This window comes from Bos indicus x Bos taurus, chromosome 6, assembly GCF_003369695.1.
Source record: "Bos indicus x Bos taurus breed Angus x Brahman F1 hybrid chromosome 6, Bos_hybrid_MaternalHap_v2.0, whole genome shotgun sequence".
Classification (NCBI taxonomy): domain Eukaryota; kingdom Metazoa; phylum Chordata; class Mammalia; order Artiodactyla; family Bovidae; genus Bos; species Bos indicus x Bos taurus.
Window position 1 is genome coordinate 99,158,772 of NC_040081.1, and position 19,033 is coordinate 99,177,804.

General features: G+C 40.1%; 1 protein-coding gene across 3 annotated transcripts in view; it reads right to left on the reverse strand.

Annotated features, from left to right (window-relative positions):
* The window catches only part of WDFY3 (WD repeat and FYVE domain containing 3), a 283,520-nt gene that overhangs the window by 95,233 nt on the left and 169,254 nt on the right, over window positions 1-19,033 (reverse strand). For all 3 annotated transcript variants that reach the window (XM_027544940.1, XM_027544939.1, XM_027544938.1), the window contains 8 exons: window positions 16,338-16,519; window positions 11,962-12,193; window positions 10,321-10,481; window positions 7,961-8,072; window positions 5,570-5,760; window positions 4,242-4,394; window positions 1,220-1,293; window positions 975-1,136 (listed from right to left, as the gene is read on the reverse strand). In XM_027544940.1, coding sequence (XP_027400741.1) covers window positions 975-1,136; window positions 1,220-1,293; window positions 4,242-4,394; window positions 5,570-5,760; window positions 7,961-8,072; window positions 10,321-10,481; window positions 11,962-12,193; window positions 16,338-16,519 — 1,267 coding nt within the window. The remainder of the gene's footprint in view (window positions 1-974; window positions 1,137-1,219; window positions 1,294-4,241; window positions 4,395-5,569; window positions 5,761-7,960; window positions 8,073-10,320; window positions 10,482-11,961; window positions 12,194-16,337; window positions 16,520-19,033) is intronic.

Here is a 19,033-nt window from a genome sequence, read left to right on the forward strand (position 1 = left end):
TTAATCATGTTACTTGGGGCAAGTAGCTTAACCTCTCAGGGCTTTAATTTCTCAATTTGTAATGTAGAGAAAAATAAAAGCCTTGATAGGTTACAGTGAAAATTTTAGCAAAGTGATCATCATAATACCAGGATAAGACCTAAATAAATATTACTACTAATAATGACAATCTCCAAATTAACCTTTAAACTCCAGTTTTAGATCTGTTGCCAAGTTAAAAAAAAAATGCTTTCAAGGTAACTGAATATAAAGTGAGTAATTTACATGCTGCATCAACTGGAGACTATTTTACTGGGAATACCCTAGTCAGCGAGTGTGATGTCATCTGTAATACTTGAGCAGTAACATGACAAGAGGTGATTAAGTGCAGTTAAAAGCAATTTTCTATTTGGAAAATAACTTAGGTAGTTTTTTTCTTCCATTTCTGGCCAAGATGAGAATTCTCAAGTGCCTATTAGAACTGCTCTACATTTACTCCATAAATGTGCCTGAAGCCGTATTTCACATTAGCAGCAAAATAACACTCATGTTAAATAAAAGGTGAGAATATGCAACAATAACATACTATCATCAGTTTGGGTGATAAAGAACAAATACAAAAGACATGGCATGTCCACTGCGGGTGTGCATGCATGTGCATATGTGTTCCTGCACATACCCTGGAGAAGCAGCAAAGCCTGGTCTTGGAAGAGGGCTGGGGACCAAGAATTCCTACACTGAACACTTTGATGTCCAGGACAATCCATCTCACTGAACTAATTCTAACACCCATTCTCCCAAAATTCTATTAGTCACTAGTGGCAACAAATGGTTTACAAGATACATGCCTATTTCTCATGATGCACAAGTATCCTGAATAGTATTAACTTTGCAGGTATTATCCAGGGATAGGAAGCAATTACATTCACTTCAATCATCTTAATCTCATTGGTACTTTCAGTGAACAGACCGATGAACACAGAAGTTTTCACTACCTGAGTAGATCATTGCTGTTGGGAAAACCCTGCAGTAAGAAGCTCAGCACGTTACTAATAGCAGCAATGGTAGGCTGGGATAGAGACATATCTCGAAGAGTCAGTAGCAGCTTTGGGATTAGCTGGAATTCCCTCATCAACTTGGCATTCTTTGAAGCTTCACTGTAAGAGAAAGAAGATTTTATACACTGTACTGGCATCACTTTTGTAACTGAACAACTAATAATTTAGACATCAACCAATACCTGGACTCTGTGAGCAATTCAATAAAGTGTTCAAATAGGGAGAGATGAAGTTCATATGGAGCATGGAGCCAGACCTAAAATAAAAATGAAGAACAGTGGTATATTTAGGGTTAAAAAAATACCCCAAATTGCAACCCAATAAACACAAATGCAGTACATATAACTTATTTCACTTAGACAAATTAGATAAATTAATTGAATATAGCCACTTTCTTAGTTTTTATTTGCTGTCACACTATAAAACTGCTGTTATATGGGACTTCTGATTCTGTTCATAAAGAGATAATTGCTGTGAAAATTACTCTCCTAGAGTAAACAACTAGGAAGGCAAGATCTACAGAAAATCTCTCTGGGCTCAATGACTGAATACTATTAGTGAACACTGAATATAACATACTGAATAGAATGATTACTGGATACAAAAACTGAATGGCAGGAATCCTGTGTAGGTCCAAAACCGGGAATAACCAATGCAAGGTAGCACCACAAACAATTCCTAAAACTCACAAAGGGCTGGGACTAGTCTGTGCTCCCACCAACCTGTGTAGAGACTTCAAAATACATGGGAAGGTTGGGAAGAGGTCTCAGAAGTGTAGTATCTTAGTAGGAGGGCTAAATAACCACTAAGGATGAATCAAAGTCCATCCAAACAAAGCTTAAAAGATGTTTCAAAACTGCAATGCCAGAGCAAAACCTTGTTAAGAAAATAAAGTAAAATTTACCAATCAACAAAACTTAGCATCTGATCAACAGTTACCAAGTATGCAAATAAAAGGGAAAATATGAGTCATAAGAGAAAAAAAAAATCATTACAAATAGGCCCAGAAATGACAGAGATGGTAGAATTATCGTGACCTCGTTTGTTTTTTTTTTTTTTTAATTTTAGTTGCACTGGGTTGTTGCTGCACAGGCTTTCTAGTTGCGGTGAGCACGGGCTTCCCTTTGCAGGGGTGTGCAGACTTCTCACTGTGATGGCTTCTCTTGTTGCAGAACACAGGCTGCATGGGCTTCAGCCGTTGTGGCATATGGGTCCTAGAGCATAGGGTCCGTAGCTGAGGTGCACAGGCTTAGTTGCCCTGTAACATGGGGGATCTTCCCGAACCGAGGCTTGAACCCATGTCTCCTACACTGGCAGGTGGGTTCTTTACCACTGAGCCACAAAGGAAACCCTCTGCATACCTTTATCTCCATGCTTTCACACATTTTTTACTGTCTATTTGCTTTTCTCATCTAATGCACTAAACGCCTTGAGGCATGGACTCTTCTGAAATTTTCACATTCTTAGCACCTAATACAGTGCTGGGCTCAAACATTATTTTCTAATAGAATGAGAGGTTTGTGTATTAGAATTTGGAATATCAGGCTGAGAAATGTGTACTTAATTGTGTAGAACAGAGCACTGAAAATTTTTAGTAAGTTACATGATTATATCTTGGAAAGAATGAGGTAAAAACAACACATAAAACAGACTGAAGAAAGGGGAAAAGAAGTGATCGCTATTTGAGTAAGAGGAGAACTGACTAGGGCTTGGATTAGGATGTAGCAGGAGAAACAGAAAACACAGGATACATGAAATGCGGAAGCACAATCTGCCTTAATTCGTGCTGTTTATAAACACTGAAGGAGGAGGAAGTTGATTTTTCAATTTCAAGTCTCACTGACTGGGAGAATTGGTGGTGCTACTAATAGAAACGGAAGTTCAAAGGAAGAACTGACTTGGGGAAAGGATGTTACGTTCAGTGTAGGTGTTGCTGGGACACAGAAATGGAAACATTTAGGAAGAAGTTAGAAATATGTCTGGATTCAGATATCAAGCTAAAGATTTAGGTTTTCAAGTCTCCGTAGACATGAGCCTGTGGGGCTGGGTGAGAATCTAAAGGAAAAAGAACAACACAGAGGGAAAGGATAAAGAAGTGAAGGCGGACACTTTTCTGTAAAGTAATGAAAACTTCATACAACGTAGGAGACACGGGTTCCATCCTTGCATCAGGAAGAAAGAAATGGCAACTCACTCCAGTATTCTTGCCTCAAAACTCCCATGGACAGAGGAGCCTGGTGGACTACAGTCTAGGGGGTTACAAAAGAGTCACACATGACCTAGTGACTAAACAACAACAAAATGAAAATTCCATCACCAGAAAATGATGGGGAAAGTAGTGAATAAGATAAAGAGGCAGGTGAGTGATGCCTAAAAGCTGGCAAGAGGAGGACATGCGAGAAAATGGAAACATGGAAACGCAGCATTATATGCTGTGGAGGCTGGGGTAGCAAGAACAGAGGAGAGCCATGAATTTTTATTTAGAGAAGTGCTGCTAATAAGCTTTAAAATAAAGTTTCAGTACAATGTTTACGGCACACAGTCTTTAAAATAACTGACAAGATGGAGCTTACGAAAGTTACAAAGAAGATGATTTAGGGCCAGACATCACAGCAAAGTCTTGAGTACTAGACACTATTCTGGGTTGTAGGGATACAAAGATGCAGACAGACACGATCTCTGCCCTTGTAAAGCCTCCAGTCTTGTGGGAGGAGATTTTATATAGTGATGAGAGCGCAAAGTGCTGTGAACAAGAAATTAAAGACAGAAAGAATATGTGTGATTAAGTGGTGCCTTGAGAGGACAAAGTGGAAGCTATTATGGTAGTAAGTCAGTAGAAATAAAAATCTTGTAATTTTGCTGAAATGAATATTTCACTATACAGCTACTAGTAACCAAAATTTTTTTTGCTGAAAATATTATGTTTGCTTCATGTCATGCCAATGGCAACAGCAAATTGACTATAGTTAGGTATATGCATTACACCATTTCACTGTTATACTATTGATACCATGGATTATCGCTGGTAAAACGCACGATCACTACTCTATTTTGCATGTTTTACTAATGACATTAACGTGAGAATCATAAAATTATAGAACAAAAACATGTCTTAGAAAACGCTTTCATAGTTAACTCATAAATACACCAAAAAAGGAATCGGTTCATTGATTATGTATTACCGGTTAGTGTTTATATACATACTTCAAAATCACAAAGTAGATCCTGGAAAGCTGTTGAATTTGGAATAATGGAGGTCTCATGTCCACTGTCAACAGTTCCCACCAAGGAAAAAGTGAGATGGAGAATGTGGCTGTTAAGAAGGGAGCGTTTCTTCTTAAACAGCATTGCCAGCAACTGAAAGAAAATACCAATGCTTGCTGGTCAATCATCATACACACACATGAGAACCCTAAGGAGAGCAATTCCTAAGACTTCTACACTGATTTCTAATCTTTCATCATGATAACATAGCATTATAGGAAATCTGAAAATCAGGGTAATCCCATTATTCTCTTATTAAACTATTCACTTTTACATAAAATCTACTCGTACATAAATACCTTGAGTTGCTGTTGCCATCACATGTATATAATTTTCTATTCCTGTTCTCTACATAATATTTTGTCAAAAGGATTGTTTTCTTTTGCAACACTGTCTCCATAATTACAATTTTAAAAGACTGAATGATATATGGAATGGTTATAGTATTATTAGTCACTCTCATATTATTGGAACATTGAGATTATTTCTATTTTTTCATGATAGACAATGCTGCAACTGTTATTTTAAGAGTTTTCCAAAACACAACATCAAAATAGTACAGTTAAATCTACTGAAAACATCATAGTAAACATTATCTACTACCAATGAACTAACTGCTAAAGTTAGAGAAGGCATTTATACTTCATCTTCCCTAGAGGAATTTAATCTTGACCCAAATACTTATTTCTCTTGTTACAAGCAACTTTCCGCCTAAATCCCTAGCAGAGACTGTAAATACGTGAACAGGGCATATTTTTAGTCTCACATGTGTTTTCAGGACTAGCAATGACAAACTTAACATACAGTGGCTCTCATATCCCCTAGCTAACTAATAAGGGAGGAGAGGGGGTAAAAGATGACATGGTGTGAAGGAGAAAGACAAGGAAAACCAGGAGAACCTGGAATTATGACTGATTTAGCCATCTCTAGAGCAAGTGATAATACGATCCTATTTCTTTTTTTTTCGCCCATGCTGTGGAGCATGGAAGGAATCTGTTCCCCATGCATGGGAAGCTCGAAGTCTTAACCAGTGGATCACCAGCGAAGTCCTGACCCTATTTAATTCCTACTGTCGTAGAGAAAAATAACTGAACTAACAACCCACATTCTTATTTGAAACGTGTTTTATATTAATAAGAACTACCAACTTTTAAAGTTTACTTGGACAATATAATTCTTCCAGAGTTTGAAAAAATATGAATTAACAATGAAAATTATAAGATTTTTAATGCAAAGTAAAGTGAAGACCAAGCTTTATTGTTACAAACCTGGTAGCCCCGGATTCTTTCCATTTCTTTGCTGGCTAGTGGGTTACTCTTGACCACACAAACCAGGGCCTTGACCGCTGCATACAGCCCTTCCACATCAGAAGCCATGGCTACCAGGCCCAGGATGGCTGCGGCCCCACCAACGTACTGCAAAGTAGTGGCAACAGGCTTAGGAACAAATGTTCTTACTCCTGATTAAAAGACAGTGGAAAGTAGTTAAAATAAATTCCCCATTGTAAACAAGAACTGAATAAATCATCTTAAGAACTATTCATTAATTACGCATTATTTGTTTTTAGTCACTAAGTTGCATCCAACTCTTTTGCGACCCTATGGACTATAGCCCGCAAGGCTGCTCTGTCCATGGGATTTCCCAGGCAAGAACACTGGAGTGAGTTGCCATTTCCTCCTCCAGGGGATCTTCTTGACCCAGGGATCGAACCCGCATTTCCTGTGGCTCCTACACTGATAGGCTTGGGAAGCCCATAAAAAAGTCAAAAAACCACATTCCACATTATTGCTCAAAGCTTCTCTCAGTTATGTAATATGAGTAACAGTACATCGGTGACCTTGAAAAGCATGGTAAACACAGTATTGGAACTAACTTTGTAACAATTATCTACATTCTTAACCTTTTTTTTTAAAGGCATTGTTTGAATGTCATCTGCCTACTGATCAAAATTGAGTTTCTTAAAAAAACAAAGCCAATATGCATTTTATATTTTTGTGTGTCTTGTAGCATTCACAATGCTTTTATATAGCATGGAGTTGGATTTTAAAAACTACCATCTAAGGCAATTAGGGCCAGTATTACCAGTTTATAGATAAGAAAAATCGACATCCACAGAGCTCCAATGTCTGGCATAAATCCACAGTGACAGATGAAGTATTAGAACCTAAATCTTTGAGCTCTTCACTCACTGCTTTTTCTACTATACCACAGATCAAGAAGCAATAGTTAGAACTGGACATGGAACAACAGACTGGTTCGATATTGGGAAAGGAGTAGATCAAGGCTGTATACTGTCACTCTGCTTATTCAACTTAATATGCAGAGCACATCATTTGACGTGCCGGGCTGGCTGAAGCTCAAGCTGGAATCAAGATTGCAGGGAGAAATATCAATAGCCTCAAAAATGTACATGACACACTACCCTAATGGCAGAAAGCGTAGAGGAACTAAAGAGCCTCTTGATGAAGGTGAAAGAGGAGAGTGAAAAAGCTGGCTTAAAACTCAACATTCAAAACACTAAGATCATGGCAAACGGTCTCATCACTTTGTGGGAAATAGATGGGGAAAAAATGGAAACAGTGACAGATTTTATTCTGTTGGGCTCCAAAAATCACTGTGGATGGTGACTGCAGCCATGAATTTAAAAGTCGTTTGCTTCTTGGAAGAAAAGCCATGACAAACCTAGGCAGGGTATTAAAAAGTAGAGAAATCACTTTGACAACAAAGGTCCGTATAGTCAAAGCTATGGTTTTTCCAGCAGTCATGTATGGATGTAAGAGTTGGACCATAAAGAAGGCTGAGCACCAAAGAAATGATGCTTCTGAACTGTGGTGTTGGAGAAGAATCTTGAGAGTCCCTTGGACTACAAGCAGATCAAACCAGTCAATCCTAAAGGAAATCAACCCTGAATATTCATTGGAAGGACTGATGCTAAAGCTGAAGCTCCAGTACTTTAGCCACCTGATGTGAAGAGCTGACTCATTGGAAAAGACCCTGTTGCTGGGAAAGATTGAAGGCAGGAGGAGAAGGGGACGACGGAGTGTGAGATGGTTGGATGGCATCACTGAGCAGGTTCCGGGAGTTCGTGATGGACAGGCAAGCCTGGCATGCTGTGGTCCACGGGGTCGCAAAGAGTTGGACACGACTGAGCAGCTGAACAACAACAGTGCTGCCATATTTTTGCAAAGAATGTAGAGCTGAGCTCAGGAAATATCTCCTGAGCTGAACAAAGAAAAACTACCATGGGCCTTACCATAAAGGAAACTTTTAGCAATACAGTATGGTCAAAAAAGAAAAAGTTCAGAGACGTGGACGCTGATGGAGCATTAATTGCCAAGGGCTGATAAACATGTGGGACACTGACTGGCATAACACTTCTCGTTAATTCTAAAAGGAATCCACACTATATACTGGGCTTCCCTAGTGGCGCAGGCAGCAAAGAACCTGCCTGCAATGCAGGAAACCTGGGTTCAGCCCCTGGGTTTGGAAGATCCCTTGGAGAAGGAAACGGCAACCCACTTCAATATTCTTGCCTTGGAAATCCCATGGACAGAGGAGTCTGGTGGGCTACAGAGCATGGGGTCACAAAAAGTTTTCGTGACTCAGTGACCAAACCAGCACCACAAAGAAGCCTGAAAGGAAAAGGCAATGTGACTCACCCAAGTATCCAATCAGACTGGCCCCAATTGTCCGTGCGGGCCCATTGAGGTGTCCTGCGGAGTTGTGGATCAGCTTCACAGGAGTGGCGTTCTCATGGGAGGAAATGCCTAACTGAAGAACAAACAGGAAAGGAAAAAATGTCATGAGAGAGGAACGGTCTCAACATTCTGACTGGAAAAGAAAAAAGAACATGAATGGGGAACATAACTTTGCTCTCTCGACTTTTCAGAATGTTAAAAAAACATGAGCGTTCATTTTTTAAAAACGTGCAAATACTTGCAAAGGTGTGGAAACTCGGAGGAAGCAAGTGAAATATTAATACAATCCACTGAGAGAAAGGTGGTGAGGGGGTCTTGGGGAACAGCTCTGGAGTCCTTCTGAATGAAACTCGGTTGTGGTGTAAAGGTTCTCAACACTCACTGCCTCCCAGTATTTCTGATCAGTGAATATCATAGAATGAATATAAGGCACTGTCCGCATCCACCCTAACAGGGGCAAGGGGAAAGTTTACAAGTTCGACATGAAAGCAAAAAAAAAATTGTTTCACACTGTATGCAAATAAATGTCACATAAATTGCTCAAAAGTTTATGGATAAAACATGCCCACACAAAAGAATGTATTTTGCACAGACATACACAATTTGCTTTTAAAGCAAAAAAAAAAATGTAATTCATAGACGTAATTCTGTTGTTATCTGTAGAACTAAATTTATGTGGTTTATGTTTCTCAGCAGAGAGATATATCTATTCACAGGCAAGCCTCTGGCTTAAGAGCTTGTCAGTACTTACTATTCCCAAATCCTTTCCTTCCAGCCTCTTGATTTCCTTCCCCTTGGCTTTGCCTCCCCTCAACAGCCAAAATGTCTTGTCAAGCTCACTGACGACTCCACCTTCCTAAACCTGACAGTCAGTCCTCAGCCTTCACCCTTCTTGACTGCTCTGACACGTCCGCCACAGCAAATCTCTGCCTTCAACACCAGACTCTCCTCGCTTTCTCCTTTCGGGCTGGCTCCTTAGTCTTCCCTGCTGGCTCTTCATCATCCCCCCAGGGCCGTGACACTGGAATGTGCCAGATCTCTGTCTGTAAACCTTTCCTCTTCTCTACCTGCATCTCCTCTTTGGTGACTGCACCTAGCCTCGTGGCTTTAACACCACCTAGGAACAACCCTCGGAGAAGGCAATGGCACCCCACTCCAGTACTCTTGCCTGGAAAATCCCATGGGCGGAAGAGCTTGGTAGGCTGCAGTCCATGGGGTCTCGAAGAGTCGGACACGACTGAGCAACTTCACTTTCACTTTTCACTTTCATGCATTGGAGAAGGAAATGGCAACCCACTCCAGTGTTCTTGCCTGGAGTATCCCAGAAATGGGGGAGCCTGGTGGCTGCCGTCTATGGGGTCACACAGAGTCGGACACGACTGAAGCGATTTAGCAGCAGCAGCAGGAACAACCCTAGCATTCAAACCTCTCCCTTGAACCGACTCCTATTTTCACGAGGCTTTGAGAAGCCTCTTGGAGACACCAAAGTTTTCCAAAACATAATTCTCAACATCTCCCTCACCGGCCCCCAAACTACTCTTCCTATAGTTTTCTTCGGATCAGAACAAGGGACCCCACTTTCTCCTGGCCTACTACCCAGGCCTTCTCTCCCGTCGTTCTGGCCACACCTGCCTCTCTGGCAGGCCTGTACTGTCCCCTCAGGGCCTCAGCACTAGTATCCCTGGAATGCACACTCCACTCCCCTCCCCCCATACATACATCATTCTTTGCCGCCTTCTCTCTCTCAAGACTGCTCCAATTTCGCCTTCTCAGGGAGGCCTCCTCCGACCCTCCCACTGAAACTATCAGCCTCTCTCTCCCCTTTCCGGCTTGGTTTTTCTATAGCACTCTTCGTCTTCCAACAGACTCTATGATCAGGTTATTTCTTTCGTTATTACTGTCTGTCTCTTCCATTAGAATGTAAGAACGTTAATAAAGGCAGGGATTTACTCTTCATCTACTGCTGTGTCCTGAACAAAATGGTGCCCGGTGTTTAGTAAGTTATCCAAAAAAAAAAAAAATTAAAATAGCAGTTCTGTTCTTTAGTTTCCTAAGGTTCAATTTATTAATTGCCAATGAAAATATAAGAATATAAACTGGGCACTTGGAAGGAAATTCTCACTCTTCCAGATTACACTAAATGGCTAAAAATGTTGTGGCTTAAATCCAAAGCAAAATAAACCAAAGTAATACATGAAAAATGCTGTTTTTAGCAACCACTCCTGCTTGGCGGCGGGGAGGGAGGGGGGTGCCAGAGAAAGCTCTGGAACACCTTTGCAGGGAGCATCAGCCGTGACCCATTGGGAAATCATTCTGCTTACCTGCTTAGCGATGGCTTTGCTGTCCAGCTTGTTGTACACCTTCCGGATTCTCGCCACTGTCAAGGCGGATACGGACAGTGCATAGAGGCCGAATGACACCTTTTCCTCTGGTACTAATGACACAGGAGATGGGACCACACCTTCAGATTTTGCATCTTTACCTTCAAAAGAAGAATAATCCTTTTCAAAATTATCAGCTTTTCTCTTGATCCTAAGACAATTTTTTAATTCTTATCATTATTTTTAAATGGATAGCCTTGAAAATCTTTTAAAGTGGAACAAGGAGCTAAAATTTAGAAACTGTTTTACTTAATTTCCAGCTCTTCATTTATTTCTTTAATTAGAAAATAAGGAAAAATCACCCAGTCAACAAAGCTTTGCCTGGAGAAAGAAATGGCAACCCACTCCAGTATTCTGGCCTGGGGAATCCCATGGACAGAGGAGCCTGGCAGGCTACAGTCCATGGGGTCTCAAGAGTTGCACATGACTTAGCGACTAAATAACATAAAGCTTTGCATCCCAAGTTTTACTCTTAAAATATACTTTATATATGCAGCACAACGTAAAGGAAGAAGAGTTCTAAGTATGACCAACGGAATTACAAAACACTTTCTCTTGGTTCCAAGGAACAAGTGAATGAGTGGAACATGTGAGCTCTGTAGCATTAGGTCTCCTCCCCAGTGAGAGCTCTCATATACGCCTCTCTTTATTCCTCTAGTAGACACAGCAGAGTAGTTCTGAAGAAGGTGACTTAGTGTGAACCTCTGCTTTCTCACTTAAAAGCTGCATGACCTATACATCTCTGCACCTCATTTCCCTCATCTATACAACACGGATGATAACAATAGTTCCTGAGTCCTGGTGTTTTGAGGAGACGAATGGATACTTGTGAGGGGCCCAGAACAGCTATGTCCTTCTTGGGTATCAATTTATTCAGCACATATTAAGTGCTTAGTCAGTGTTAGCTATTATTAGATATTATCTGAATCAAGAAACTAAGTGAAAGCAAAATTACATAGTCATAGTACTATTATCATTCATCGTATACTTGTCCCAAATCTACTTAAAACTTTGGCAGAATGAGAATGAGGGAAGGGAAGGTAGCATCTGGAAAGAGCACTACCAAAGAACTGAGCTTAACATCAGCGCTCTGATTCTAAATTCCTTTTGGAATAAAGGATAACAGGAGTGGACTGCAGGAATAAAGAGACGAGGCAAACTGATGCTAACTGGTCCAAGCTAAACAATGTTATGTGTGTGTTTGTCAGACTCTTCCTTCTTTCCTTTTCCCAAAGGACATACATTTTAAACGGCTTCGTGTAATAGGAGAAATGACAGAGAGAAGAAGGTTGGGGTTAGACTGTTAAAAGTACACACCCACATCTTGGAGCCAAGAAAAGAAACTGGAAAACTAGTGATCAGACATGAAGACAAGAAACAAGAATGGACGGGATGATTAGTGGAGGAGAGCATTCTGAATAGCAGAGAGGGGTCAAGTTTCATGCTGAACGCAGAGGAGAAGGCCCTTTTATTAGACAAACGTAATGTATAATCTTATCTACACGTATGCACTTATTCACACATTTATATCACAGGAGGTAAGTCTTACATGATTTTAAGAACAAAGAATAAGTTACTCACATGGCATACATACGGCCTGAAAGCTTCCCACATAATTTGGTCCTAGTTCATAAATGGTAGTAACATTTGAAGGAGGTAATACTTCTTCTAGAAAGTGTGTAGGTCCCAGGCGCCAAACCAATGAAGCAATTTGGCGCTGGGCAGGCGGAGTACCAATGTAGGCATAGACTGTACTAACCACTGGTGGGTTTGCAGAGCCTGAGCCCCCGGGAGTACTGTGAACATAATGAAGCTGTAAAGAAAAGGAAAGCAAATTTGTGAGAGTCAACCCCAAACACTGTCACTAGGAAAATAATCATTTTTCAAATGAAGATTTTCATTATCCAGGGCCATACAACTTTATAAATATACAAATGTTGTTGAGCTGGGAAAGATAAAAGCAGGCCAAGATTCTAGAAACGGATGCGCAAGATGGAAATTTGTAACTAAACTCTGTAATACAGATAAACCACCTAATGCTAGAAAGGGCAACAGACAAATATAGAGACACTACTACTCTCTGGTTTGCAAATGAAATTAATGATGCTGTTATGGAATTTTCAGGTTGATATAAAAAGAACTTTCCAACTATGGTTAGGCAGGCAGTCTTGCAATTAGTTATAACACTTGCAATGTGAGTGTGTTGAATAAAATTGCATTAAGAGTTTTATTATGAATGAGTAAAGTGCTATACAAATCTTAGAAAAATGAGTATTAAATAATTTGTGCCATTACTGCCATTCAGTCACTCCAACACTTTGTGACACCATGGACTGCAGCATGCCTCCACCTTCTCCTAGAGTTTGCACAAACTCGTGTCCATTGAGTCGGTGATGCCATCTAACCATCTCATTCTCTGCCACCACCTGATCCTTTTGCACCTCAATCTTTCCCCGCATCAGGGTCTTTTCCAATGAGCTCCTCTTTGTATCATGTGGCCAAAGTATTAGAGCCTCAGTTCCAGTATCACTACTTGCAATGAATATTCCGGATTGATTTCCTTTATGAACAACTGGTTTGATTTCTTTCATGTCCAAGGGACTCTCAAGAGTCTTCTCCAGCACTACAACTCAAAATCATCGATTCTTCAGTGCTCAGCCTTTTTTATGATCCAATTTTTACATCTGTATATGACTAATGGAAAAACCATAGCTTTGATTATACGGATGTTTGTCGGCAAAGTGATGTCTCTGCTTTTTAATACACTGTCTAGGTTTGTCATAGCTTTCCTTCTAAGGAGGAAGCGTCTTTTAATTTCAAGGCGGTAGTCACTGTCTGTAGTGATTCTGGAGTCCAAGGAAATAAAATCTGTCACTGCTCCCACTTTCCCCTCTTCTAACTGCCATGAAGTGATGGGACCGGATGCTATGATCTTAGGTTTTTGAATGCTGGGTTTCAAGCTAGCCTTTTCAGTCTTCTCTTTCTCCTTCATCAAAAGCCTCTTTAGTTCTTTACTTTCTCCATTAGAGTGGTATCATCAGCATATATAAGGTTGTTGATATTTCTCCTGGCAATCTTGATTTCAGCTTGTGATTCACTCAGCTCAGCATTTCCCATGATGTACTCTGCATATAAGTTAAATAAGCAGGGTGACAATATATAGCTTTGTTGCACCCCTTTCCCAATTTTGAACCAGTCTGTTGTTACTAGTTCTGGTTCTCACTGTTGCTTCTTAACCCACATACAGGTTTCTAAGGAGCCAGGTGAGGTGGTCTCATAGTCCGATCTCTTTAAGACTTTTCCTCTTGTTGTGATCCACACAGTCAAAGGCTTTAGTGCAGTCAGATGTGAAGCAGAAGCAGATGTTTTTTTGGAACTCCTTTCCTTTTTCTATGATTCAACAGATGTTGGCAATTTGGTCTCTGGTTCCTCTGCTTTTCCTAAATCCAGCTTGTAGATCTGGGAGTTCTTGGTTCACATACTGCTGAGACCTATCTTGAAGAATTTTGAGCATAGCATGGGAAATGAGCACAATTATACAGTAGTTTCAACATTCTTTGGCATTGCCTTTCTTTGGGATTGGAATGAAAACTGACCTTTTCTAGTCCTATGGCCACTGTTGAGTTTTCCAAATTTGCTGACATGTTGAGTGTAACTAAAATGTTAAATGCTGTTAAAATACAGCATCATCTTTTATGATTTTAAATAGCTCAGCTGGAATTCTGTTACCTCACTAGCTTTGTTCATAGTAATGCTTCCTAAGGCCAACTTAACTTCCCATTCCAGGATGTCTGGCTCTAGGTGAGTGACTGCACCATCATGGTTATCCAGGTCATTAAGCCCTTTCTTTTATAGTTCGTCTGTGGACTCTTACCACCTTTTTATAATCTCTGCTGCTTGTGTTAGGTCCTTACCATTTCTGTCCTTTATCAAGCCCATCCTTGCATAAAATATTCCCTTGACGTCTCTTCGCCATGACCCATCTGTCTTGGGTGGCCCTGCATGGCATGACTCATAGCTCCATTGAGTTATGCGAACCCCTTCTCCATGACAAGGCTGTGATCCATGAAGGGGGTTATAATTTATACACACAGTTTAATCTCAATGAAAAATATATTTTTAGATTTGAAATTATACTACTGTTTACTGACAAGATGCTTAAACTGTCATTCAATTATTACAATAAACATATAATTATGCAGTGTAAGAGATCAGGAAATCAAGTAGCTTCTTACAGCACAGGCAGCTCTCATCTGTTGACAAGTGTGTGCAACATTTCCATAGATTGTTTTGTCTTAACACTGTCCCAGCTTCAGATCACACCTATTATTCTGTGCATTAAAGAATAGTTCCTTGTGATGTTAAGAGTAGGAGTATGAAGACCAACATTTGACCTAAGGTTAGTTTCACAGGACTGTGACTTGATGATATCAATGTATCAGTAATAAATTTCCTACTTCACAATCCTACAAGTTAGACATTTTTATTTTCAATAATATTAATACTACAAATAATGAAGAAGCAACCTTCTAAAGAATCTACAAGCCCATTTCAAATGCAATCCTGTATACGAAGAAAACATATGACTATTCCCACAGAGTTCATTTCAGGATTTATCATGTTGAAACAATGTCACAGTAAAATATCTTTAAGGAAGGAAATGTATTCAAAGGCGGCCCATTTCACTACTTTTTAAACTTCAATTCGGAAAAGGCCCGATTCATCTTTGTTGCTTCTTTCAAGTGATATCTCTATAAAAATGGATACCATCTTTTCAAAGTTAAAGAACTTTAAGAGCTTGCTAAAGTGGCACCCCACCCCAGTACTTTTGCCTGGAAAATCCCATGGACGGAGGAGCCTGGTAGGCTGCAGTCCATGGGGTCGATAGAGTTGGACACGACTGAGCGACTTCACTTTCACTTTTCACTTTCATGCACTGGAGAAGGAAATGGCAACCCACTCCAGTATTCTTGCCTGGAGAATCCTAGGGACAGGAAGCCTGGTGGGCTGCCGTCTATGGGGTCGCACAGAGTCGGACATGACTGAAGCGACGCAGCAGCAGTAGCAGCAAACACAGTTCGGTAGAAAGTAACATGCAAAATTCATCCTGACTTAAAAAAGGACCTTTGGATTCTTTACTGGTTACTCAACTCTCTTGCCTCTCTTCTGAAAACTGTACTATAGCTATCGAGAGTAATGTGTATGCATTCATTCATTCATTCATTCAACAAACAATAAGGAAACACCCAATATTATTTTCAGGGACTAATTCTGTTGATCTGAAAACAAATATGAATAAAAACCATTCAAACTCTAAAGGAAAATGGAATCTACTGGACTGCACACAGTAGTAAAAATGAAGTGACAAAATAGTGTGTTCATTGTTTATTGAGGCATCTAGGGGCTTCCTCTTGGCTCAGCTGGTAAAGAACCCACTTGCCAATGCAGGAGATGAGGGTTCGATCCTCGGGTCGGGAAGATCCCCTGAAGAAGGAAATGGCAGCTGGCTCCAGTATTCTTGCCTGAGAAATCCCACAGAGGAGCCTGGCGGGCTACAGTCCAGAGGGTTGCAAAGAGTCAGACACAACTTAGCGACTGAATAACAAGAACAACAAATCTGGTTTCCAGCCATCCAACTGGTTTCTCTATGGTGAAAAAGCACTTTCCAATCCAGCAAGTGCTTGTCCTTCAGTGCTCTTGCACTGTCCTTGTCCTTCAGTGCTCAAGCACCGTGCTATTCACTAACACCTTCAGTACCTTGTAACACCTCCTTCCTTTCTAATAAAGTGACATGAATTAGCCTGCCACATGACTCTCACATGCTGTTTTAAATGGGCACTGAAGGACAAATTAAAATTAAGCCAGTATTTTAAAAAAATACGCTTGCAAACACACACATAAATGCTTTGCACACACCACTGAACTGTCTTGTAAGGTGGGTTTCTGAGCACGCTCACCTTCACAGTGCTGACAAGCTGGCCGTCGATGTAGAGGGTTGCAGTGCTGTTCTTCAGCATCCCTTTGCTCATCACCAGAACCAGGTGATGCCACTGTCCCTCAACGATCAGTTCTCCACAACGGAAGCGAGCACAGCATGGCAGAATCTCATAGAAAGAGGATTCTTCACTAAAATCATCAACTGAAGGAGGAGGGGGAAGAAATTGAAAACTCATCATCATCCTCATTCTACAGTTATTCACATTGAGACTTCCACTCTGTTGGGCTAACATCTTGCTGTTGTGCAGTCACTAAGTTGCATCTGACTCCTGCGACCCTGTGGTCTGTCTCCTGCCAGGCTCTTCTGTCCATGGGATTTCCCAGGCAGGAACACTGGAGATGGTTGCATTTCCTTCTCCAGGGGGGTCTTCCTGACCCAGGGATTGAACCCATGTCTTCTGCGTCGGCAGGCGGATTCTTTACCACTGAGTCACCTGGGAAGCCCAGACTATTATGATGATGATGTAAATAAAAATACCTTATTCATTGAATAACTTAACTGTAGTAAAAAGTAAAACCTGGGACATATTTCACTCATTTCTGCTCAAGATGCACGGTCATAATCAAAGTTATGATAACTAATGAAATGAAAAATAAATAGACTGTAAAATAAATTTACGACAGACAAAAAAAGAGATTAGTTGAATACTACCCATTATGGTCTGTTATAAAACATCTTTTAAAATCATAGTTTAACGTGCATTCAATTATAGACTTAGAAAAATAAAAAAGAAAATTAAACAGTTTATTTTTGCTTTATGCTCTGTTCAGTGATACAAGGGGGGCAACTATTTGTTCTTACTTTGTAGTTGTACAGCCTTGACCTTTAGCTGACGACTGTTGGTAACAAAGTGATTTGTGGAGTGGAAAATTTTTTCTTTTTTAATTGGAAAGATATTTTCTTTCGCTCTGGGGATCTGCTAACATTTGCAATCATTTCTTGACTCTAATCTGGCTTGCCTCTGCTACCGAGTATGTTGCCATATCATGCCAGGATATAACGCGTTAAGTACTAACTTAATGCTAAAATAGTTAAAATTAATTTATCTTTTATAAGAATTCAAAAGAAGATGGGACAGCAGCAGAAATCCAGATGTTAAAAACTCATTCCTCCCCACAACCCAAGAAAACTTTTTAAAAAAGAGCTAATCTTAACCATTTACTTTAATGCAGACCCAGTGGTTTTCAGGACAAACTCATATAATATACCAACAATTAAAAGTTTGTATTATTTTAAGAAACAAGCACAAATAAAACATCATACTTTTGGAATCTTAAAATATTTTCATACACTGAAAAGCCAAGATTTTATTTTTAAATGATGATTCAGAGTATACATCTACTGATGGGCCTAGCGTCATGGACTAAGGGATGCAAAAGAAAAGATAAAGAGGTATGGGTGAAACCAAGAACTCTTCCCTCTCCCTTCCCTGGTTAATAGACTGAATCCTCTTGAGAGCTGTAGAAGATGAAAAATTTTTCTGAGAGCTTCACATTCTGACTCAGGCTTAAACTAAGATATACCCAGCATTCAGTGGTATTTCAGGATATTTAGTGAGCCAACTGGTTCTGACAACTTTAAGTTACCTAGGCATCTTAATGAGCTGTAGCTGATCAGAGGATAGATGCTTATAAAAGTAATATTGTTAATATTACTAATGTATATGTTACTACAATTTCCAATGATATATTAACTACTGTAGTCTTATAAATTATATTCAGTGAATGATATAGTTAGAAAACATTTTTTATTGAAATATCCCCAATCCAAACTTTTCTATTAAATTCTAACCTCTTTCCAAATTCTCCATTATTATTCACTTAACTCATTATTCCCTTTTCAATTTTTAGGTAGTAGGGTCCAGATTACAAAAATACAAGTATCATGAGTGGGAACTTAAGACTTCTGGGAGGGTAAATGGACAACAACAAAATAAAAATTACAATCTATGAAGTCCAGGTAAGTGGTAAAGAATATAAACAAAGGCTATGACAGTGGGTATAGGGAGGAAAGGAAAATTCAAGGAACATTAAGGAGCGACAGTACAGCAAGACTGAGTAGAAAGGGGGGTAGCTTCCCAGCTGAAGTTTCAAGGATGGATTTGAGGTATCTAGATAGGATAGCTTGCTCCTTGGAAGGAAAGCTATGACAAACCTAGACAAGATATTAAAAAGCAAAGACATCACTCTGCTGACAAAAGTCCATATAGTCAAAGCTATGGTTTTTCCAGTAGTCATGCATAGCTGTGTGACTTGGACCATAAAGAAAGCTGAGCACCAAAGAATTGATGCTTTCAAACTGTGGTGCTGGAGAAGACTCTTTGAGAGTCCCTTGGACAGCAAGGAGATCAAACCAATCAATCCTAAAGGAAATCAACCCTGAATATTCATTGGAAGGACTGATGCTGAAGCTCCAACACTTTGGCCACCTGATGCAAAGAGATGACTCACTGGAGAAGACCCTGATGCAAGGAAAGATTGAGGGCAGAAGAGGAGAGGAGAGCAGAGGATGAGATGGTTGGATGGCATCACCAATTCAATGGACATGAGTCTGAGCAAACTCCAGGAGATAGAGGAGAGGAAGCCTGGTGTGCTGCAGTCCATGGGGTTGCAAAGAGTCTGACACAACCAGCAACTGAACAACAACAGAAGACGG